This window comes from Seriola dumerili, unplaced genomic scaffold (genome assembly GCF_002260705.1).
Source record: "Seriola dumerili isolate Sdu_G_001 unplaced genomic scaffold, Sdu_1.0 BDQW01000822.1, whole genome shotgun sequence".
Lineage (NCBI taxonomy): Eukaryota > Metazoa > Chordata > Actinopteri > Carangiformes > Carangidae > Seriola > Seriola dumerili.
The window spans coordinates 2,983,053-3,008,167 of NW_019175077.1; the positions used below are offsets into that span (position 1 = coordinate 2,983,053).

Here is a 25,115-nt window from a genome sequence, read left to right on the forward strand (position 1 = left end):
AGCCAGAGGTTAAAGAACGTCTCTTCTCAGCCTTAGGGTCAGTGTAGCATCATCTCCTCTGTGAGGGAGTCTCTTACAAGTACATTGCTTCTCCCCTGAATGCCTGTGCTCCCTGTGGGCAAAACAATGTGTGTGTGCTTGTGCATGTGTGTGTGCGTGCATGTGTCTATAACAGTGGAATTTTAATGGCTGTCCAGGGAACAGCAGGGCATCACCTGACACAAGCTGCCTCAAAGGAATGACATGCACACTCATCACACTCATCTATACACAGAGCACTTCATAAAGACCTCAGCCAGTAATTTTATATATAGATATAGATACATATCTATAAATCTATATATATAAAACTTCAGACACTGGTTCTGCATGTTAGGTTAGGTTAATTTTTTACCCACTTTTAGTATATAGACATTCAAGAAGGTTTGGTTTTATGAAAGACCTTTGACAGTCTGGAATAGTGTTATCCAGATGAAAGGAAAAGGAGGTATGATTAAAGAGAAAGCAGGTACTTGTGACTCTGGGAACACACACACAAACACACTCCGTTGTGGGAATAGACGCATAATTTATATTCACAGTTGCCATTACACAAGGCTACAGCCCCCACAAGAGACACTATTTATCGAATGTAAAAAATTGGATTGATTGTATTGGCCTAAAAATGTTCTATAGCCTAGTTATGATGAGGTGGTAACTCTGACTCATATTTGACCATTGGTAAAGGTCAACTGTCAATCTGTTAAGTGAACCAGAAGTGATGTGAGACCTGACCTGTAGCGCCCATATTTTTACAGTTAAAGTAAAATGTTACCTTAGTGTTCTCTTAATCTAGAATCTATTTTCATGATATTTCATCGATTGCAAATTTAGGTATTAGAAGTGGCCAGTTTGTTCTAGGTAGATAGACTTATGTGTTTAGCATTTTTGTTACCCTACCAGAGGTGAACAAATTATCCCAGATGTCTCAAATTACATCCTGATGATGTTTTTTTCTCACTGAGAAAGTAAGACTGATTGATTGATTGATTTTCCTTTAACTATTAAAGTGATATTTCACATATTTCACATTTTACATACAATACATCATCTTAAATATAATGTGTTAGCCTAGTGTAGTATACCTGTCTTTGAATAGTTACATAGGTTTATCCATACTACAAATGGGGATGCAGGGATGTAGTATGGCTATGACTGAAAATTTTGAATATTGACAGCCCCAACTGGTACATTATCTATTATCAGTGGCAACAAACTCAAATAATGCTTTGTTTTAACAGCAGAATGAAAAAATGACATTCTAATGGTATCAGAATATATTCAAAGTTAGGTATTGTAATGTTTTGAAATTCTGACTGGTTGGCACTAACAAAAATGCATTCCATGCGTTGACCCTGGAGTGGCTGTTTCTGAAATAACCTATGTTCAGATAATCAGTATCCCTATTTTCTCTTGACATGATCAAATTGTGGTCACAATGGACTAGACAATGTTGCTGGTGCTGTAACTTTATGATTTTGGTAATCAGGTTTAAAGTAAAAATCTTTCCTCATTGAAATATTTGATCTCCTAACCTCTTTGTTATTACTGTCTCATTGGTATGAGTAACACTGAATTGGATACTGCAAATAATCAACACAAAAATCAATATGACTGTCCACAGAGATCATTAAATAAATACCCAGTAACTTTTTTAGTCCCTCATGTGGCAATAAATCTCCGGGACAAACACACGCATGCATACATTCTTGTAGGATTAATTAACTGTATCTTCTTTATTTAGTAATATCTATGCATTATTTCCCCTCCAGTGAGGTTTTACCTAATAGGCTTCCATACTTCATCAAAGACTGACACTTGTTTGAACCTGTCTGGTTGGCTAGAGTTGCAAAGCGCTTGCGGTCTGCCACAGATCTACAAAACGTCCTGATTGCATATCCATCTGGAACTACAAGAATCTCCATATCTATGTGTCCCATCCAGAGTCCACATTCCTTTCAATTCAGCCTGCCAGGGGGCGTGCACTCTGAAAGTCAGTCTTTTCACAGTACACCAGCAGGGACACTTAAGCCACCGAGAGAGATTCACAATGGCTCCAGCACTGAATTACACATCCATTATCTTGTGTGGTATTTATATTTTTTCGCTGCTTTTTGCCAGTGTCTTTTGCGACGCCGTAGAAGAAGAAGATGAGCATGCCAAGCACTTATACACAGTGGAGATGTTCAACGAAGCTGTGCCTACCGCACCCCACTTTGTCATGTTTTACGCCCCATGGTAAGTAAAGGTTACTAAGTTTTTCCAGACGACGTTGAATAAATGAATTGGCATTAACATCAGGCTTTCTTTAATATATCCCACATGCACAGAAAATGGAAAGGTCTGCCAGTTATAGTTACAGTTAAGTGGTACATTAGCCAACGTTAGCATGCAAGCTAGTTGCTTACGCGGCCCCTTTTGGGAACGTGTGGTTAGCTTAGCAGCTAACTAGCATAGCCAAATGATTTGCTAGTCAACTATTTTAACGGATTGAAGCACTTTTAGGGGCCTCGGTGCTAACAGTTCGCTCCTCGGTGCTAACAGTTAGCTATCTGTTGGAATTTAATTGAAAACTTTGTAGTGAATGTTCAGCGGGGTCTGAAACAATACAACGCAGTTTGTTGCGCTATGCTTATCCACTGCAATTGATGAAAATAATCAGTCACCGTTCCAAGTTGTAGTTTGGGAAGCTTACGTGGCACTTACCGATTGACCAGTGTTTACAGCAGTTCTAAAAGTAGGGTCCACGGACCTCCAGGGTCACGGGTCTCCCTCAGGTTAGGTATCTCTTTTACCAAACGTTTGTCTAATACCCTGACTGGTATTCTTATAATGGATTATGTAACCTCAGAGTTGCACATAGGGCTTTTCTGCGTATTCTACATTTGCACTAAATAGCCTACTACGGCAACAAAGCATCATTATCAACAGGTTTCAGCTTGAGTTTCTGACCTTTTTTTTCCCAATGACATGGATGCACATTATTTGTGTCTGTATTCATTAGGGAGTAATATGCATGGTGACAGTTATTCTTACTTATGCCTGAAACATTATATGAAAATAAAGCTCCATGTGTCTTTCTGAGCTGACTAGTAGGAATCTTGTTCCTTTACCAGTTCCTCCAGGATTTCGCAGGCTTTTTTGTTTCTGTTCTTTTTTTGGGGGGATTGTTGCCAGCTAAAATACCTGACTTTGTGGTTGCCTCTCTTAAAAATTGCAATGAATGTTGCAATGTTTTAGATGTTTTTTGCAATGAAACTGTGGGAGAAAATACAAATTGCAAAGATTGTCACTACATTAAAAATCATAATAACAATAACAATTCATTAAAAATCAAAGGCAACTTGTACCAATGAGAATAAGTCCAGTGCAGGGCACTTCATCACCAGTGAATGATGAATGAAAGAATGTTTTCTGTCTTTTCGTCTTTACTTATTAACAATTTAATTTACTGAGCAGCTCTGAGGCTACCAGCATCTTTTAACGTGGAATTTGTGTGTTACTTGATGTTTGATTAACATTCGGAAATCAATCAATACACTAGAAAGCTGGAGTACCCAATCTGTTTCAGAATCACTTCCTGTTATATTTCTTTAAATTCTCTGAATATCCCGATAACAATGAATAAATGCTCTGACAGTAAACAGAAGTCCGTCCACTGTGGCAGTCACAGCTATAAAAACTCCAGCCAGAATGCAATGCAGAGAAAGTACAATCAGTTCCACTTAAAGGTATAATGTGTAAGATCGTGCTACTTGATCCACCTCCAAAGGGGGCAGCGTTTCACCTCTTTGCCCCTGTCCAGTTAATCATGTTGTTGTTTTTCCCTTATTCCTTGTAATTTATCATTTATATGTGTATTTATTGTTGATAGTTAAAAATGTTGATAGCACTGAAACAAATTATGAGTACTTGTAATACAAACAGTATGTTTTTATTTACCTATAAAAATATGAAGGCAAGGGGATATTGCATGACACATGGGTGTCAGGCTACAGCAGCATGAGGAAGGGATGATGACAGCATCACAAAGGCAGAATCAGAAAGTAAGGTTTATTGCCAGGTAGGTTTTTACTTACAAGATATTTGGCTTTGTGTTTGGTGCAGTATACAATAAACATATTAACAAGAAATAACAATGAAAAGGTAAAATACTGCAACAGTCAAAAAGATAAATATACATAGATACACATATTCAAAAAAATAAAACAATGAAAAAAACTATGTACAAAAGTGTTGACAAACTCCTGCTGAGCAGGATGTGCAAAAGATCACAGTATACACAATATCTATTCTGTGCAGGAATAATACTCCAAGGTGTTACTGTAATGTGGTTGTTGATGATCGGTGAGGTCAAACGCAGAAAAAAGGGAGGTGCCGGTCCATCACTGGGGATGACTGGACTGGAATTCTGGTCGTGATACAGACAAACATGTGATAGGACAATTAGTTTAGATCATATACATTCTTTGTATTCAAACATGTTAGGTATGTTGTGTATGTATATAATAAATAGTAAGGATAGATATGAATATGCTAAAATAAATACAGTATTTGGCAGTGGATCATGAACCTGCTGGTTCTGGATCGAAAAGTCTTTGTCTAAAAAAAAAAAAAAAAAAAAAAAAAAAAAAAAAAAAGAAGTTTCACCCATGTGCTAGCTTGCTTCTTTGCCGTTGAACGTGGTGTCTTGTTCAGCAGTTCTTCGGGATGGAGATAAAGATCACTTTCTAGGTGCTTCAGACATCTCTGTGTTTCTGTGATGCTTGTTGGCAGCTTTTTTTTTTTTTTTAAGTCAGGAGTTGTAGTGTAACTTCAAGCTCAGGAGGAAGATCTTCTCCGTGGGACTGAGGGCAGACTAGACGCTACACTGATTTACACACGGGTTTTCCTGGCCGAAAATTAGGCGGGGGTGGTACTAAGGAGGACATAACATAAACGAAAATACAGGACAAATTACGTCCCGTATTTATTCAAATCCACCAAGTACTGAGAAAACAAGTACTAGAATTTTGTCAAGAGGCGGCACGGAATTTGAAGGAGGCGGCCACCTCCCAATTCTCTATGCAGGAAAAGCCCTGCACACAGCATCTAGTGTGTCTAGGTGGTATTACGACACAGTCCAGGACACGGCTAGTTGGTTAGCATGCTCATTTCAGTAGATATCTCTGAAATGCAATAGATCAGGGGTGTCAAACTCATTTTCACAGAGGGCCACATCAACATATAATGGTTGCCCTCAAAGGGCCAGATGTAACTTTGAGGCAGTATAAATGTAGCTAAATGTAACTAAATGTAATGTAAAATAAATGCAACTACTCCTTAATGTTAAATAACTCTAGATTTTTATTATTCAACTTACAAATATTACATATATATTTGCAGAAATGTAAAAAGAAATGTTGTTCTGTTATTACATAAATCCTTTTAATTTGTCAGCTTATGAAACCCACATATACTACATCAATCAACGATCAAACTATCCAAGTGAATAAGGATAAATAACAAGTTATGACATTAACTTTGTTCAAAACTTTTTTGTCATAGTTGAGAGTGGCTCTCTTGAACACATCCTGCTGCGATCGCAATTTGCCTTTTAATTCTTGCACCATTTGTTGTTTTTCTTGAAGGCTCACTTTGGTATACTTAGCTCCGTGTTTGGTGTCAAAATGCCGACGTAGATTGTACTCTTTGACAACCGCCACTGCCTCATAACACAAAAGACATACCGGTTTTTCTCCTTGAAGCACAAACATATATTTGCCTTCCCATCTTTCTTGAAACAGCCTTCCATCTGCATCAATTTTTCTCTTCCTGGACATTTTGGGATCATTGTTTGTATTTCTTAATTTGGAAAATGGCACTGATGTGGAAACACTGCAATCTAGTGGCGGGATGCCGTCACTTCACGGGTAACATGATCAGCATGCATTATGGGAAATGTAGTTTATGGTCAATGCACCCTTTTGACTTATTTATTATAAGATAATCAGACCTTTTAAGCTCTCGCGGGCCACATAAAATGACGTGGCGGGCCACATTTGGCCCACGGGCCTTGAGTTTGACACATATGCAATAGATGATGGTCTTGGTCATGACATCGTCACTGTGGCTCCTTCACATGCTATTGATGGTGTTACTTTTTTGAACATTTTAAACCAAAATGTTCAAAATACTGTCTGGAATTTCCGTGCTGCCTCTGTCTCCCGACAAAATTCTAGTACTTTTTTTTCTCTGTACTTGGTGGATTTGACGTTTGTAACTGCAATTGCGGCTGTACGCCACTATGGCAATGTAGTGGTGCTGTATCATAATCCGTGCATCAGGCAGAGCCATCTGAGCTTCCTCCTGAGCTTGAAGTTACCTATGTGTCATGCAGTATCCCCTTGCCTTCATATTTTTATAGGTATTTTTTGGTCCTACCAAAGCATCTTGTGCCTGCCCTCTAAGAAGTGCCATAAATGGCAAAAATACATTCCTCAAAATTTGGTGAAAAGATTCTCACCAGAATTGCTAGACATGTTCTGGAGGTGAGTATTAATGAGAATCTGAAGTGCCATATTGATTGAAAGTGGGCAGGACCTATTCATCAATATGTGCCATCTTAAGCTTTTGTTCAATTTGCAAAGAGCTGGAATGAGCCAGACAAACGAAAATTGGTATCATAACTCTAAATGGTGAGTTAATGCTTCACAAAAAATATGATCCCATTCGTCCATATGGTGACGCAATTATTAAGAGTCAAAATTGTCAAAATTGTACAAAATTTGAAATGTTGCACCCGCCACACCGAGAGTCCCATTGTCTTCAAATATACCTTGCAGCTACAAGTCAATATTTTTACTTTTTTATTTTTTATTTTTACTTTAATAATACCAGATTTGGTACATAGCCTTGGTTGACTGAGGGGCACATTTCTATTACAAATGAGCAAGATCGGTCAAAAAACATGGCCACCACAGACCGAAATATTTTTGCGAAGGGCGGGACTTAGCTAATATTGGCCATAACTCATTAACAATTTGTTTGATCATCATAAAACTTGGTAGATATCTTCAGGTTGTTAAAGTGAGTAGGTCTACCAAAGCATTAAGTAGCTAATATTCTGCTGCTTCTCTCAGTTGAGGGAAGAATGGTTAGAACCCGCGAATTGCCGCTTGCGACTATGTGTACACATAACGTGGCCTTGTATGTAATCTGTGTGTGTGAATGGCACGTTTGTGTTTTGAGTTTTATTTAGTTGTGTGAGAGACTCCTCAACTTCCACACCTTTTGATGGACAGATTGATGAGACCACCACCCCCACTCCACCTCCACCATTTTATCAGTTTCTTTCCCAGTGCAACTTTATGTGATAGAGAAGTAGCTTAGATCTTCCAACCTCTTAAAAACAGGTTGCTGGCGACCCGTTTACAATTGTGTAAACACATAAGGTGTTTGTCATTGTAATTGTTTAGATTACTGCTAATCATATGCATCCCTCTTTCGTGTGTAGCTTGTTTGTTTTACATATATAAGGGTACTCCTCACAATACTTCCTGGAAGGTCTAAAATGCAAAACAATGTAATATGTGTGACTGATAGTAAAAGAAAAACAGTGTAGCTAGTTTGACAGCATTGAGTACAAGCAATAGTCATGTTGGTTGTTTACATTCATTATGATAGTCCTAGATGTTTGGTTACTTGTGAATGAGCCATTGCGTATTTGGAGATCACAACCACAATCTCCGCCAAGCTCTCTGTCTCTCATTGACTCCAGCAGACCGTGTTCGTGTGTTTTAGGGGAGTGGCTCTAGAGGGATGCCTGGGGGAGGGGGTGAGAGTTTTTTGGTTGTATACTTTCAAAATCTAGCTAATTCAGGTTAAGAGCTCCCAGATTGACCATTTCATTTGTTTTTATTAGCTCTCTACATGACATACACTAAAGTGATGATTGGATCTTCAGAGCTCTTCTGATCTTAAAATATTTATAATAATCAACCAGATTATGTGAACTGTAGATGTTTTATTTCACCTGGAGATAAAAGTAGCAGAGCGTCGTTCTGGTGCGCTCTGGCAGCTCTACACCTGTGGTTCCACGACAATGTTGCACGTGGTACAAACCAATTTAGCCCTGCTTTTGTGCAAAACATCGGGGAACTGCTTTACACAGTCTTCAACAGTAATTTTTGCTGGTAAATGTGAGACGTTTATGTCACATATGTCTGCAGCTTCAGAACATGCTTCAAAGCCAGAAACAAGGAATTAAGTTTGGTGATGTACTTCAAGGTAATTTGCAGTGACTGGTATGATTGGTTGAACTTGTAGCAAACTATGATGATTTTTGATCAAATTTGCAGAAAAGTTGGTCATCACGGGGGTTGGTTGAATTTGCATTAATTATTGCGATTGCAACTTTCCAGAGGGACTACTTTATTAATTTTAAATAATAATTTTTATTGTTAGGGTTCAAAGCCTGATTGGGCTGTGGGCCACGCACTCAAAGCAGTGTGGCTCCAGGAACCCTATTGCAATTGCTCAGGTTTTTAGGGGTCCAAGCAGCTTAACTTCTGAAACCCTGTTGTCTTTGTTTTCATTATTGTTAAGGGTTCGAGTATGTGTTTGCATTCCCTAAATTTAGCTGAATGTCATGTACATTTCCACAAAGGATTTTTTTGTCTTGGAAAAATTGTGAAATATGCAAAAGAAATTATAATTTTTCCAAAGTAAGCTGTAAGTGTGATTTGCATGAAACTTTAAATGTGTCATAAATGTCCTAAAATGAGCACAAGTTCTTAAAAGAGATTTTATACTTTATACTACAAAAATACTTAAGTTATAAAGGACAAACCTGTACTCATACAAAGATAGTGATGATGTATCTTTACATAGGTGTATCTAATTAACACAGAACTCCACAAAGAGGTTTTGTACAAACCTTTCTGTACACAGGCCACTAGGTTGTGCTTCTACATAAAGTTTGACTCCTCAGATTTCCTAGAGCTGCCTGCCAGCCAATCTGAGCAGCAAAGAAAGGCCTTGGCAACGGAGGTCCCCAAGAACCAATGGCAACTCTGGCTGAGATCCAGATGTGAAAATGAATGAAACTTCCAGCTATCACTGCACCACTCCACCAGTCTGGCCTTTATGGCAGAGTGGAGAGTTGAAGCATCTCACATAGAAAAACAAACTTTTCTACCAGATTATGTTCAGTTTGTCCTGAAAATGTTAATCTGTGCATGTCTAACGCCAAAAGCAGTTTATTCTGAGTTTCCATCAGGACAGTGATTCTACACACACAGCCAGAACAACAAAGGAGAGGCCTATGGAGATCTCTGTGAATGTTGTTGAGTGGTCCAGCCAGATCCCTGACTGGCTGAACAGAATGGCAGAAAATTCCCAAAACCAGGTGTACAAAGCTTGTCGTGTCATACTCAAGAAAACTGCAGGCAGTAATCACTGACAAAGTTGCTTCAATGAAGTACTGATTAGTAGAGGGTCTACAGTATGTCAATGTGATATTTCAGGTTTTCCTTTTTAATGAATTTGCCAAATGTCTGCTTTCACTTTGTCATTATGGGGTATTGAGTTTAGATTGATGAGGTGAAAAAAAAAAACTTTAAATGATTTTAGCATAAGGCTGTATCATAACAAAATGAGAAAAAGTTAAAGCTGTCCAAACACTTTCTGAATGCACTGTTTTCACCACTGTTGTATCCAGGTGCGGCCATTGTCAGAGATTGCAGCCGACATGGAATGAAATGGCAGACAAATACAACAGCATGGACGAACCCCCTGTTTATGTGGTAAAAGTAGACTGCGTCCAGGACACCAAATTCTGCTCCAATGTCCATGGGGTTAGAGGGTACCCTACGTAAGTACAAGAGTCACATCAACTAAGGTAGTTAATCAGTTCATATCAATTCATTGGCATGGATGAGGTCAGCTTGGACATTTTGAATTTTTAAGCCAACTAACAAACTGAAAATCATGAAAAATTATACACTAGCCATGACATATAGGAGAAAAACAACTCATACATGTAAACATTCATTTTTATCACTGATTGACAGAGAAGTGATAAATTGACTTGCATAAAGTTGAATATTCTGCCAGTATCTTAATGACATCCTCTTAAATCTTGGCTATTGCTCACTGTGTACTCTACATGCAAACACAGCAGTCACTTGGGTAATAATTTACAGAATTTCTTTAACAAAACACTACCAGGTCCTATATCTTGAAATTATGAACTTAAGACCTGAATCATAACTATGCCATGCTACAATTCTCTCAATTCAAAATGTTTTTTGTGTTATGTGTAGTCTGAAATTGTTTAAGCCAGACCAGGAGGCAGTTAAGTACCAGGGGCCCAGAGATCTGCATTCCTTGGAGACCTGGATGCTTAAGACAGTCCAGGAGGAGCCTTCGGTGAATATTGTTCATTTGATTAACACCAACAAGTTTATAAACCAGTAACACGTAAAATGTAAGAACAGTGTTGTTTATAGATGCTTGTTCATGTGTGCCCTCCAGGAACCAGAGAGTGAACTAGAGCCTCCCAAAGCCCCAGAGCCCAAACAGGGCATGTATGACCTCACTGCTCTCAACTTTAAGGCCCATATAGCCAAAGGTAGAGATGTAATATGAAATATGCTGTTAAATGCTTCATGAAAATAGTGTTGTAACAGCTAAGTTAGGCAAATTAGTAGATAAATTCATCTTGTGTATTTACACAGCTGTATCCTGCCTTAACAGATAAACTGTTTCTGTTTTGTCTTCATTTTTAAACATACTTTAAGTTTCCAGGCAGGTTTTCAGGTTGTGATTCTGGATCCTTTGTTAGAGAATGAAAACTCCTTGCCTTGATTTACATAACTGACAGTTCAACACAAGAGCCTGAACCACAATCTGCAACACCCCTCAATGTAACATGTTTCTGTATTTTCAGACGACTAATTGTCTCTGTGAAATTATGTTCTTTAAGCTCTGCCGAAGTTGAATGTTTTGGTTTTGAAGAAAAATAAATTATTCATGTTTGGAGACAAAAAAATGCAGGATATGACATAGGCAACAGTATTTATAGGTCCCACCTTCAAATCTTGGCAACAGAGCTGCAATAAACATTGTGTAATTGGTTGAGTAAAACCTCAGGGTAAGAGGTGTATAATGTCACATAGAAATGGGTACACACAGACAGGCATTTTACTTTAAATTTACTTATTGTATTACTTTATATTCTTCTTTGTTTTGTATTTGTGTTCAATTTCCTTGCCATTTATCTGCAATTTCTTTTTCTCATCCTTTTCTCTTCTTTTTTCAGGTGCTCATTTTGTTAAGTTCTTTGCCCCCTGGTGCGGCCACTGCAAAGCCATGGCCCCAACCTGGGAACAGCTGGCTACCACCTTTGAGCAATCTGATGACATCAAGATTGGAAAAGTGGGTCATTCAGATTATGTACAGATTCACAGGTTCTTGCTACAAATATTAAATAATTAGTCAGATATTAAAACAATCAAGCACCATATACTGTGACATGGGTAAAATCAGGGCAACTACCAAAGTAGTTGTGTTAATAATAATGGCTACCTTCTCCACAAAAAAAGGTTTGCTGTCTGTTTTAACAATATCAGCTGCCTTTTGTGAGGGTCTTGAAAGAGTTTTGAAAAACAGTGCTCCGTTTACTTTTTCATTGCAAGTAACTTTAAATTAAACACCAGAATTTCTTTCCAGTTCTTTGTTTGTCAGAACAGGATGCTGGTCATATGAAAAGCCACCTCATTGTATTCTGGGTTATTAAACAAGCACTTTCTGAGCAAATTTGTAGGGTGTGCATTTATGTATCATAGTTTAATAACGATGTTTATGCATTTATGGCCTAGGTGGACTGTACACAGTACTATGAGGTGTGTTCTGACAACGGTGTACGGGGGTATCCCACACTGCTCTTCTTTTACAATGGACAGAAGGTATGGAAGTTTTGGACGAGTGGTAACTCTTCATTCTTAAATGAGTTCTGCATGCACAGCCATTTGACTTGAACTGTGGCCTGCCTCCGTCTGACCTGCTGCCACTGTGACTGTCATGTCACAGTGGCAGCAGGTCAGACTTAGAGATAAGACTTAGAGATAAGATTTACTGCAATCTTCCATGACATTACATCATAATGGGATTACTAAAGACATAAATATACAGTATATATGGGAAAACTAGCATGTTAATGACAAAGCCATGATGTATGTTTACACAGCTGTCACTAAAGATTTGATAATGATCAATCAACATTTCGCTTCAGCTAAAACTACGGCATTTGGTTTTGCTATGTGTTGCGTTTTAAAGACTTATGCATATAATTGTCGCTGTAGGTGTGGTGTAGCAAATACCCCACACTGATTGATGGGGCCTAACTACACGTTGTTGCGACACAGACAACTATGATTGATTGGCTTTGTCACTTTGTTGTTATTATTAATAGCTTCTAACAGATTAAGTTTGTGGGTGTAGCTGATGATGCACACACATGTGTGTGTGTGTGTGTGTGTGTGTGTGTGTGTGTGTGTGTGTGTGTGTGTGTGTGTGTGTGTGTGTGTGTGTGTGTGTGTGTGTGTGTGTGTGTTTCTGTCTGTAGACAGAACAGTACAAAGGAAAAAGAGACCTAGACTCTTTCAAAGACTTTGTTAACAACCAGCTGAAGGCTGCCATCGCTGAAGAGCAGGAACCAAGGGAAGAACAAAAACCAAACGAGTTGCCCACTGATGAGCCAGAAAAAGCAGAGGTTAAGGTGGGTGTGAACAACCAAAAGAAAAAACATACACAAGAACGATTTTCATGTTTTCTATGTGTATTTACATGGAATTTTTTAGCTGGCACCATGGATCTACAGATGGCTGCAATGCTGGTTAAGCAGGTGTTCATAAATTCAAAATAAGGCAATTATTGATGTACTCAGTGGTGACATTTTACACAGTTTATCGCTGATAGGTTTTTGACACCGTATCGTCGTATCGCATCGTCTCGTCGTCTCCCGCTTATCCGGATCCGGGTCGTGGGGGCAGCAGCCTCAACAGAGAGGTCCAGATGGCCCTCTCCCCAGCCACTTCCATCAGTTCCTCCGGGAGAATCCCGAGGCGTTCCAAGGCCAGCTGAGAGATATAATCCCTCCAGCGTGTCCTTGGTCGACCTCGAGGTCTCCTCCCGGTGGGACATGCCCGAAACACCTCCCCGGGGAGGCGTCCAGGAGGCATCCTCACAAGATGTCCGAACCACCTCAACTGGCTCTTCTCGACATGGAGGAGCAGCGGCTCTACTCCGAGTCCCTCCCAGATGACCGAGCTCCTCACCCTATCTCTAAGGCTGAGCCCGGCCACCCTGCGGAGGAAACTCATTTTGGCCGCTTGTACTCGCGATCTCGTTCTTTCGGTCATTACCCAAAGCTCATGACCATAGGTGAGGATCGGAACGTAGATCGACCGGAAAATTGAGAGCTTCGCCTTCCGGCTTAGCTCCCTCTTCCCCACAACGGACCGATTCAGCGCCCGCATCACTGCTGATGCCGCCCCAATCCGCCTGTCGATCTCCCGCTCCATTTTTGACACCATATTTGAAAAATTATTCTAATGTTAGCAGGCATTAACATGCAGTTGAATGCTGATATTAAAGCAAGCTACAGCCCATACATTGGTACCTTCAGTGGGAGTCCGATTTGCATGAGAAGCTGCTTAAAAATATTACAGAATAGCTCTTGATGTCTTATAAATAAGTATACATCTATGAACCTCCACTGTGACTACCCTGATAAAGTCTGTCACACTGTTTCATATTTGCCATTTAATCAAACACATGTAAAGATTTTAATGTGAACATCAATGGTTACCAAAAAAAGTAGATCCACCACCCAAACTGTTAAGAGTTTATCTACATTTTGTATAGGAGCAGCTTAATATCAGAGTTTCTATTCCTTTCCTGTCTACAGTCCAGCGTGTTGGTGCTGACAGAGGACAATTTTGATCAGTCAGTGGCCAAGGGCTTCACCTTCATTAAATTCTATGCTCCATGGTAAGCATTTTTTGGAATAAGTGACATTTAAATCACACAGATATTAATATATAAGTTGAATTTAATTGCTCAATCAATGTGCCACAGAGTTGACCTGAATGACTTCTTATATGATTCTTCGAGTGCCTACATAAGAGTTTGAGTTTGATGTTATCCTGCTCTCTAGGTGTGGCCACTGTAAGAACCTCGCTCCGACATGGGAAGATCTTTCCAAGAAAGAGTTTCCCGGCCTCACTGATGTCAAGATAGCCAAAGTGGACTGCACTGTTGAGCGCACACTCTGCAACAAGTACTCTGTAAGTATGTGGATGTCTTACTAAAATGACAGAGAAAAGCAAGACTGCTCTCACCAATGTCCTTGCCCTAAAAATGAAATTAAAATCAGCACCGTGGGATTACTTTGGATATCCCAAAAACTAACCTGGGGTTTTCTTCAAGGACAAATATCCAGTTTTCAAAAAATGTGGACGCAAAGTGGCTGCCAAAGGAAGAAACACTCCAAACTTTATTATATTTTCCCATCTTCAAGAATACCATTGCTCCATGCAGATCAAAGTATGTGTCCCATTTATAACCTTGATTCTCCAACGCAAAAATGTGGGAACGCTAAAATGTTGATCATGAAATGTGCTGCAAAGAAGTCCAAAGAAGAGAAGACATAAAGTTAATGACATGCAGTAGTGCAATATAAATGCATGGGGAGAGAGAAGAAGAGAGAAGTACTAAGTGTGTCATAGGGGTTCCCCCAGCACTCTAGGCCTATAGCAGCACAACTAAGGGTTGAGCCAGCCCTAACTAAAAGCTTTATATAAAGTGGACAATTTTAAGACTAATCCTAACCCATTTATACCGGATGCTGCGCAGCGCAACATTGCCCCTCCTGCTGGTTGCTGCGCAGCGCAACATTGCCCCTCCCGCCGGTTGCTGCGTAGCGCAGCATTGTTGATTCCTCGTCATTTTCATGACGCATGCAGCATATAAATATGTAAAATATGTATAAATATATCATGAAAATGATGAGGAATCAACAATGCTGCGCTACGCAGCAACCGGCGGGAAGGGCAATGTTGCGCTGCGCAGCATCCAGTATGAATGGGTTAAAGGAGGGCACCTACCTCCCAAACCAAACTGGGAGCTGGTTCCACAAGACAGGAACCTGATAGCTGAAGGCTCTGCCTCCCATTCTACTGTTAGAAACTCTAGGCCTGCATTTAGATGGTGTTCTGTTGGGATAGCACGGTCATTGGTCATTAACAATGATAAATGTACAAACACATAAAAATTCATGAGTTCCAGTGAGCCACAGCACCACAAAAACATTTATAGAAGGGTATAAAAGGTGTATAAGCGAGTGGACAGAGCTGTTGGACCAAACTGAACATAGTTTGTTGTGGACGCAGACATGAAGGAGATGATGGCCACACAGAACCACAGTGGGCCCTCCGCCTGCACCACTACGCTGATCACCAAACAGCGATATCACTATTGATCTCGCTCACGCTCTCACTCTCACTCCCTTCTCCTCTCACCCTAGCAGCTCAGTAGGTAGCCCAGGCCACCGGGAATCTTCCTGTGCCTACTGATTAGTCAGTCAGTGCCTGGTATTCCCTGTTGTTTGTTTGCTTAGTTGACTGCTGCTCTGCTCACGTTTTAGAGAATGTAACATTAATGACGTATCTACTGTTAATCAAAGTGTAAATTTTCATGATCCAACACATCCGAGTTTTGCACCAGAACATTTCAAGTGTCACCTTAAATGATAAAATAAAAACTAAAACTACAGTAACAGCATGAGAAGGCATGCTCCATTGCTGTCACTGCTCGGTTCAGTTTGTCATTTGCTAAGTGATAGTAAAACTAGAAAATTCCTGGAGAAATTTTTAATATGCCTGCTGCTTGTAGTGTTGTTTTTGATGGCCTGTTTAAATTTTAGTTTTAGTCTAGTCTTTGTGTCAAGCTGTCATTTTAGTTTTTATTAGTTTTACTCATGTTCATACTCTTTAGTCTAGTCAAGTTTTAGTCGACTAAAAGTCTGAGCATTTTAGTCTTATTTTAGTCAGAATCATCCATGACTATTTTAGTCTAGTTTTAGTCAACGAAAACTGATGACATTTTAGTCTAGTTTTAGTCAATGAAAATTTTATTTTAGTCTCTTTCTAGTAATGCAATTCTATTTAACCCAGTATAGTATAAGTACCTAGTAGTATAGCCAAACCCATTTCACAGTTCAAACAAGGTTATCTTATTATATTATTGTTACCTTATAGACTCAAGAATACATTTCCATTCCAGACACACAAGACGCTCTGATTTGAATTTACAGCATATTTATTTTACCAACCAAACATGTTTTCCTGTGATTTTGTGGCCGCATTTCTCCCCATCTTTTTCCACAACACATTCTGTTTTTTTTTCCACCTCTATGTAATGAAAGTGTGTCCAAAAGTCATTTCGTCTTTTTCTTCCAAAGAAGAACCTCGACTGGCTGCCGGCCATCGGTCCTTTTCTCTGTCGTGTTATGTTTCTGAAATTGTCATTCAACCGCAGCTGCAACTTCTAAATGCCGCCCGCGAGTGGGGATTGAGAAAGTGATGTCGCATGCAACGGCGCAGTGCGACCTGATGAAGTGAGACACAGGAAACAGAAATACTGCAAAATAATAATAACTCGACTAAACGAGTTGAAATGACGTTATAACATTTCGTCTCGTCTCGTTTTAGTCAACGAAAATGAAGAGACATTTTAGCAGTTTTTATTTTGTAAACCACATTTAGTCTCGTTTTTATTCGTCAACAATATTGCATTATATATTTAATTATAGTTATCGTCACATGACCAGCATTTACGTTGCGTCTCGTCTCGTTTTCGTCACGTGATAAAAGTTCGTTGACGAAGATATTTAGTCATAATTTTCGTTGACGAAAGCAACACTAGCTGCTTGTTACGTGTACTTCACTCCTCTCTACAATAAAGCTATACCCCTATATCCCCATATAGATGATAGCTTCTAAGATCATACTTTTATGACCTACCTTACCTCTTACCTTTTTGAGACTCTTATTTTTAAAGTGTCTGTGCTTCTGTGATTGGCAGTGTGAACTGCACTCTTACCATGTTGGGACTTTTATTTTGAAGGTTAATCCAATTTGTAGAGATGGTGTTTGTATGTATATGTATATGTATATATATGTATATGTATATATATATATATATATTAGTGAAAAGACATCAGTAGAAGTAAATCAGTGTAAAAATTTTCGATTTTCTGTGTTACATTTGAAAATGGGGAGAGAGGGGTAAAATATGTTATACGGTTATAATAATATATGATAAAACAATAAGATTAAAGAACATATTTAGGTTACCAGTTTAGCGTTAACGCCATAATTTAGAATTTACTCTTGGTGAAATGGGGTACCAGTCCTCTGGGAGGACAACAATGAATTACTTCATTGATAAATTTATCAATCTCATATCAGAAGTCTTGACTTCTCGATTCAATGGATCTCCAGTCTCTACGTCAAAAGAACACAACAGGACACAACTGGGTATAAATAAAGGAGTTTTTTAACTAAACTACTATCTACAGAGTAAATGCAAGGTGTAATAATCATAAAGATGAAAATAATAATGAAATGAGCAGTGTGATGAGTTGGCAATGGTGGAAAAGAATATGTTACGGCTATACACTATGGCTATACAGCTAATGATACTACGTCGACAAATGAGATTTGATGATTAAATATTACTATATTTCGACATCAACCCAGTCATGAGCAGAGTGTTAAGACTGGCCTACTGTGAGTTGCGCTGTAGCTGAGGATCCTTGGCTGGAACCCAGGTGGCTGTGGTTGCTGCGGTAACCCTGGAGACGCGGGATCTAGGTGGATTCTCCTGGAGGCCATGCCCTGTTATCATAGTGATGGATTCTGCCGGTGTCTCAGCGATTCAGCTCTGGTGGAGTTTGCCAGGAGACTTTCTGTCTCGCGCACTCTTGATTTCTGGTCGGCTTCTCTGCAGGTGGTCGTGCAGATGTGTTATCTGCTGGCGTCTCTTGCGGCTTGATGCGAAATAAATTCTAATGCTATTCACTTTGGCTGGATAACTTTAGAGGAGACTGGCGTTGACCAGATGACTCTAAAGTTGTCAAAAAGCTTCAAAAAGGAAAACTTGATAATAATTAAAAGTTGCAAAATTACTCTGAGGCACTTCTGTTGTTTTGGTTCAGTTGGTCTTGACTTGGCTTATGAAAATAAAAGATCGTGCGTGTAGACAAAATAATGTTAATTGGAGCACATGGCAAAGAAAGAATAAAGGACACAGACAAAACGATAAAGTGCAAAAATGGCTAAGAGCCTTGGCTAAGAGTTTGGAACTACATAGGTACAGAGCGATTGAGCAAGGTTTTTCAGCTTCTAGCTTTCTAGCCTTCTCTAGCTTCTCCCAGTTTCTAGCAATGTGTGAATTGATCACAACTGTTTTATCTCCTGGGAGTGGCGCATGTTTCAGGGGCATAACTCGTCTCGTGTTTCAACTTGGACAAGAGAGTAATTTTCCACGTAACTTTTGAATAGTTCTAGAGTTTACCTATAAACTTGCACATCCGTCTTCCACCATGACCACAAAACATATAAAGCTAATGGCACTAATAATGATAGACAGGAGTAATGCAAGTGTTGATTTCATATTACATCCTTCAAACCTGGAATTAATCATAATACAAGTGGTTAACTGATCAAACAACAATATAAACATTTCCTAAAGCTAATAGTCTATAAATGCGGATTACATAGCAGGTCTTTGACTGTAATAATAATAATATGGACATTCTGGATGTCATGTAGTGTGTGTTACCTTGTGTGAAGGATGCTGATAGTATGGTCACATGAAGGACAGTCTTAAAATCTACATGTTACATTTCAAACATTCTTTGGGATTGAACTATTACATAGAAACATCTCATGAGTTACAGAACAGTTAGATTTAATTATATATTCTTCCTCAGATCTGTGTCTGTGAAGAGTGTTCTGCTGGTCACTACGCAGGATTGGAATGTGGGTTGTAGTTTATGACTCTTATCTGGAGAGGGACAGAGGAAGGGAGGTTGGTGTGTGTGGTGTGTGTGTCCATGCATGGCACAGAGAGGCCAGGATTCACACCTTAGTGATAATCAGTCCTTTTGGTGTTACTTGTCCTATTTTAAAAAAAAAAAAAAAATCAAATGTCATTGACAGAGTCTTATTGTTACAAACTGGAAATTTTGCCTATATTCTTCAGTTGCCTGGTGTCCATTTGTTGATCCTGTGGAGCTGACCCTTTGGCCCATGGTCTGGTTCTGTGTCTCTCTGACATGCTAAAAGCATGGTCTGTTTGTGAGAGAATGGTCCTTTGTCTCTATTTCCTATCAATTTGATAGTTTGACGGTAGGAAGAGTAACAAAGTGTCAGTTTTGGGTCCGTAACTCTGCATGTCCTTACAATGAACTTTAATGGCTTGTGACTGACGCCAGGCCAGGTATGTACGCTACACCAGATCTATCAGTTCCCAGGTGAGAACAGCAACGAAATCAACCAATTAATTGTAGTTAGGCTCTTTGGAGCCTGAGCATACACCTGAACAGTTTAAAGTTTGAATGAAGTCTGTAGCTGAAAGTATGCTGAAGTAGTTAAAGTTCAAAAAGGCTGAAGCTTTCAAGGATTTGAACACGGTCTCCATTAATTTGAATGGCCAAAAAAAGCTTAATATTTCAAAAATTATAAATGATATTAAAAAGTTGAATTTATCCGATAATCTATAGAAAAAGCCGAACATTTTGATAGTTCAACGGTTTTGTAGGTCAAAGTATGAAAGAGTAGTTATGTATAAGAATAATAATTAGAAAATGCATTTCCTACTGAAAATGCGTCTGAATCCTGAGAGCTGAATGAGAGCAACTGCTGAAGCAATGCTAAAGTAGTTCGAGCAATTGCTGAAGTAATGCTAAAGTAGCTCAAGCAATGGCTGAAGACAAAAAGGAGAATCTGTAAGCTAGAGGTTGAATGGTATGAAATGGCTTAAAAAGGCCTAAATTGTTGTTAGAAACAGCACAAAACTTTACAAAAATGTACACATGTACAAAACAGAAAAAATATTTAATTTGAAAGCTAAATGGCCTAAATTGGCCGGAAAAAAAACCTGACAAAGACCAAATGTACAATCAAGACTTGTAATGTCACACCTGAAAGGGATTAATGACACAATGCTAAAATAGTTGGGGAAGCAGGTCATATTAAGTAAAGTACAGTGCTTTGAAAAATTAGAGCTGAAGTCCATTAGCTGCAAAAGTTGAGAACTGAAACATGTTTTTGAAACAGTTAAAAGCCAAATTATTTACTGGCAAAGGTGGAAGTAGCAATAAAATGCCCTAAAAATGTGAAGTAATGATGTTGAAAGATAAACTCCATCCTAAACAGTAGAAACTTTAGTTGAAGTCATCAATAAGCTAAATAATTGCTTAATAGCTGGAAGTGTTGTGAAAAGTTTAAAGTTTGGACAAAGTCTGTAGCTGAAAATATCCTCAAGTAGTTGAATTTCAAGACACTGAAGTTTTGAAGGATTTGAACATCATCTCCATTTACTAACAATGTAAAAAATATTGCAGAAAAAGTTCATTAATTCAAAAATGATGAATATTATCAAAAAGTTGAAAGAGAGGATACATCTTCTGAAGAGGCTGAATGTTTTGATAGTTGAACGGTTTATGTAGCACAAGGTATGAAGGAGTAGTTAGGTGTCACAAAAGAAAAATAAGAAGAATTAAAGCTGCAAGCAGCGATGAACGGGCCCTCACACTCCCATGCAACTCATCATCACCGATCCACATGTTGATCGAGTGAATTCCCTAGTAGGAGGTCGTTAAAGTACGTGACCCCCAAAAGGCAAAAAAGGTGCCAAAATTGCACATTGAATTTTAAATCAAAATGTAATGTTCCACGGATTCCAAACCATTCAGCATAAACTCACCATTTAAGCAGGGATGCATCATGTAGGTGTGCTGCATACTGGAACCAAGTAACCATAAAGTATGTCAGATTTATAACCACTTCCTTTTTCAAAATTCTGCATATTACCATGAGGTGGCACTATGACTATTACCCAAATATGATCATGGATGTGTGTTCAGGGTGGGACTCTTGTCAAACCTATAAGGGTTGGGGGAAGTTTGGAATGAGCGTGATTAGAATTTTCATGGCGAATGAAATTTCACCACGCCTTTGACAAAAATGCAAATGCTCTTCAGGGTAGCATTGCTCCTGTCAGAAGATGAGGATAAACCACCAATGATCTTGAAATTCGAAAAATGCCTCATTGACCTTAAAGCCACTTCCTGGTTCGTAGTTAATTCACTGCATGCTAAGTGAAACGTTAAAATTGCCAATCAAGGATCATCAGCATCTTCAGCAAAATATTTTGTGACCCTTTTTTTGCGTGCCAGGTCAAAAATGTAGGAATAATAAAGAAAATGAAAATCATAATGTCACATGTTGCCATGAGGTTGCGCTATGAGTATTACTAAATATGGACATATAGGTCTGTATGAATGGGCCATGGGGCTGGCGGAGTTATAGCGATTTGAATTTTCATGGCGAAGGATCAAAATTCGCTGCGCCGCCACAGGAAGGCCATTCCAGGAAAAGTCACAGTTTTGACTTGAGTGCTTCATCAAGTTGTTAAGCATTACCTGAGCATGTCTGGGTCAAGATACAAGCAACCAGCTATGGGCAGTATATCAAAGCATAAAACTGGACACTTCCTGTTTCCACAAGGGTGTGCTATGAGTATCGCCGCACACCATGTTGATCGGATGAATTCCCTAGTAGGAGTTCGTTAAAGTACGTGACCCCCCAAAAAAAGGCCCAAAATCCACATGATTCAAATTGCTGGGCTTCCTGTTTGGTTTAGACTATGGCTGCCAGAGACTTTTTTGTAAGTTTGGCCATGATACATATGGGTACCAATTTTCATGCATATAGGTAAAACCACTGGGATGTGGGTCAAAATTATAGGAGCCTCTATTGAGCCATTTTGCCACGCCCATTTGGGAGACCCATAAAATATCGAAACTTTTGCCAGACCGGAGGCATGTACAAATTTTCCTGACTTTTCAAGCATGGGAAAGTCCCCTAAAAGGTGATTTTGGTTCCGGAATAATAATAATAATAAACATTTGAAAAACAATAGTGTCTTCGTACCGGTCGGTGCTCAGGCCCTGATAAAGATTTGGATAACATTAGTGTGAATGCCTCAGCATTCACTAATAAGTATGCAGAATAATAATATATGCCTTCAGTGCTATTCCATTGCAGGTACATAGGAAATAAATATTCCCTCACTAGCCCTTTGACTATGTCTGGTACATTGAAATGCTTCGACACAGCCTACTGTTCTAGGGCTAGAACAAAAGCAGAGGCATTTGCTAGATCTATGAATGCCACTTGTAAGTCTCTTCTTTCTTTTGCTGACAGAGTTTGATGCCAGATTATGCGTGTGTGCTCCAAGCATCCAGAAAAATGCTTGTTTACCTCTAGAGGTAAACACGATTCATTGTGCCTATCTTTATTTGTATTCACTCTCTAGCTCCCTCCTGCTTGTTTTTTCAAGTGCCACTTCTCTCTCTACTAAATAGTGCATTGGTACAGATCCAAAATAAAAACTAGATTAAAATCTGCCCTAGCTCTTTCCTTTTTCTGTTGTTTGTCTGAGTAAGCACATTGAATAATCCCCTGTTGTTTTGTTCTCTCTTTCCAGGTGCGAGGTTACCCCACGTTGATCATCTTCAGGGCGGGGGACCAGGGTGATGAGCATCATGGTGGGAGGGACCTGGAGAGCCTACACAACTTTGTGATGAGGCAGGCGAGAGATGAGCTGTAGAAACAGTAGTCAGTGCCTACAGTGCATAACTGGCCAGTAGGACACCACTCTCTCTCATACACTTGCCAGACCTTTCTTTATCTATCTCCAATCAGGTTCTCTTCAGAAATGAATCAGCCAATGGTAGACTGAAGCAGTCTGTTCTTTTTCCGGTCTTCAAGGATGGAATGATTCAGTAGAGTGTTAGGGATGTCAGTGTATTTCTCATTGTTGCTACCCATCCCCAAATCTCCTAATATGTAGAGTACTATTGTATTGGTTGGGTCTGCAAATGAAGTAATATGTCTGACATCCTCTTTGCAAGCACTGCTAAATGATCAGAACCAGAATTTCTCACATGTAATGGTTATTAAAAAGGTAGCACTGAAGGCGTTGGACTTTTTTTAAATGCAAAATTTTATACATGGGATCTATTGTTAAATCATGAGCCATAAATGTTAGAGTACTGTCACTCTAAACGTAAAAGTTTGCGTCACCCAAATGTGAAGTTGAGTGTTAAGTTTGGGTACCTCATATCCATGCCAGTAATGGCCTATCTGAGTTAACTCTCAGGGAGTGTGCAGGCTAGAGGGAGTTCTGACAGGCTTTATTGTTGTCACAGGAGTCTGACATGGCACAGGGAACTGACTTGATATTTCTCTTCATGACTAAGAGGAAACTAAAGATCAGATCAACTTCTCATGCTCATTGAAATGTAAAGAAAATTGATAAAGATCTTAGTCATGCACCCTACCCCATTTCTGACTCCTGTGGTCTCAGCCACCCCTCTCAGCTCCTCCTAGGATTGAGGCTCTCAGGCCTGGACCATGTTGCTCTATATCTCTATTACTGAACAACTTAAAGGTTACTTCTGCTTCTGTTTTATTTTATTTTTTTGTTTCATCATAAATAGTCATCAGCAGGTCATTTGGAACAGTCACAGCTTTGTGTAAAGTTGTTCCTTAGAAGTGTCCCTTCATGATTGTCAAATACAAAAATCAAAGTACAAAAAGGGTGAATGTAAAGGCATTTATATATTTCTTAGGCCAGGTTCACATACAAAGGTGTTGGGAACCAACAGATGGAACAGGAGGGGACAGTTGGGTCTCTTGGACCTAGTAGTGAGATTTAAGACACAAGTAGCAAGAGTTCATGATCTCATAAGAAGGAGTACTCTGTACTTTGATTGCCACTGAACCTCAGTCATAGCTCTTGGTGACGGCACTGTTCTCCTTGTCATCTTTACAAGGAAAGAAATGGTTTTGTGAAAGCTCTTGCACATGTGAGGTTAGAACTGAAAGAACACTAACTCAAGTTTAGGGTCAAGTGGGTTGGCTAACATATCACCTCTTTGACTGTGATTGTGATTTATTATTAGTCTTAGTATCCTATATACTGTATCATAACCATCAACCCACAAATCCAACTTGTACACAGAGTTAATTTATTCAACAGTCAAACGCCAAAACAATGTAATCTGTCACCACCGTGGTTGTAATATTATTTGCAGTTTTGCCAGTAAAAGTTGAAGTCTTTTTCACCACACTTTTCAGTGATTATTTGATGCAAACTGCCTCCACCTGCAAGGCCATGCTCATTCCAATACAAATGCTCTTTGACCCAGGTTAAGTGAAAATTACTGCACAATGCAGGGTACCATTCATTGTATCATCCATGTAAACAAACAGTCAGAGACACAGCAGTTACTTGTCAGTAATTGTTTTTTTATGGATAGCACATGGTCTAAAGAACTCAAGTGACAGAAGTCTTTTTCCTTGTGAGTCGTGGGTTGTGCACTACCCATGGATTTTGTACAAAAACAACTAAATGATGGCAAGTTGTACCATGAGATTTCATAATAAACTTTTTTTTTTTTTTTCAAAAATAAGTCTTTTCATGTGTTTTTTGCATATCTTTATTAATAAGGTATGTGATTTTTCTTCTTAATAAAAGGTGCAATAAATAAAGTAAAAATGTACAAGTATTTACAAAAAAACAGTCTAAACATGATCACAAATGTAAACAGCAGCTCACCAGAGGTATATTTTGTAATTTCTGATTGGTTAGGCATGTACGGTATTTTGATTCTTACTGGTATTAGTTTTTCATTAAAATATGTAAAAAAAAAAATAAAATAAAAAGTGTGTGTGTGT

General features: G+C 39.0%; 1 protein-coding gene across 1 annotated transcript; it reads left to right on the forward strand.

Moving 5' to 3' along the window:
* The first annotated feature begins 2,034 nt into the window (after nucleotides 1-2,034).
* On the forward strand, nucleotides 2,035-24,638 carry txndc5 (thioredoxin domain containing 5). The gene is made up of 10 exons (XM_022766292.1): nucleotides 2,035-2,277; nucleotides 9,740-9,892; nucleotides 10,344-10,449; nucleotides 10,555-10,651; nucleotides 11,342-11,457; nucleotides 11,901-11,987; nucleotides 12,647-12,799; nucleotides 13,991-14,073; nucleotides 14,240-14,369; nucleotides 22,861-24,638. The coding sequence occupies exons 1-10, from the start codon at nucleotides 2,090-2,092 to the stop codon at nucleotides 22,981-22,983; spliced, it is 1,236 nt and encodes a 411-aa protein (XP_022622013.1). The 5' UTR covers nucleotides 2,035-2,089; the 3' UTR covers nucleotides 22,984-24,638.
* The last annotated feature ends 477 nt before the right edge of the window (nucleotides 24,639-25,115 follow it).

Bases quoted from the DNA above. Each gene is read 5' to 3' on its own strand.
- txndc5 (XM_022766292.1), top strand. From the start codon at position 2,090: ATGGCTCCAGCACTGAATTACACATCCATTATCTTGTGTGGTATTTAT. The intron at 9,893-10,343 runs GTAAGTACAAGA...TGTTATGTGTAG, and splicing joins GGGGTTAGAGGGTACCCTAC to TCTGAAATTGTTTAAGCCAG. The intron at 11,458-11,900 runs GTGGGTCATTCA...TTTATGGCCTAG, and splicing joins ATGACATCAAGATTGGAAAA to GTGGACTGTACACAGTACTA.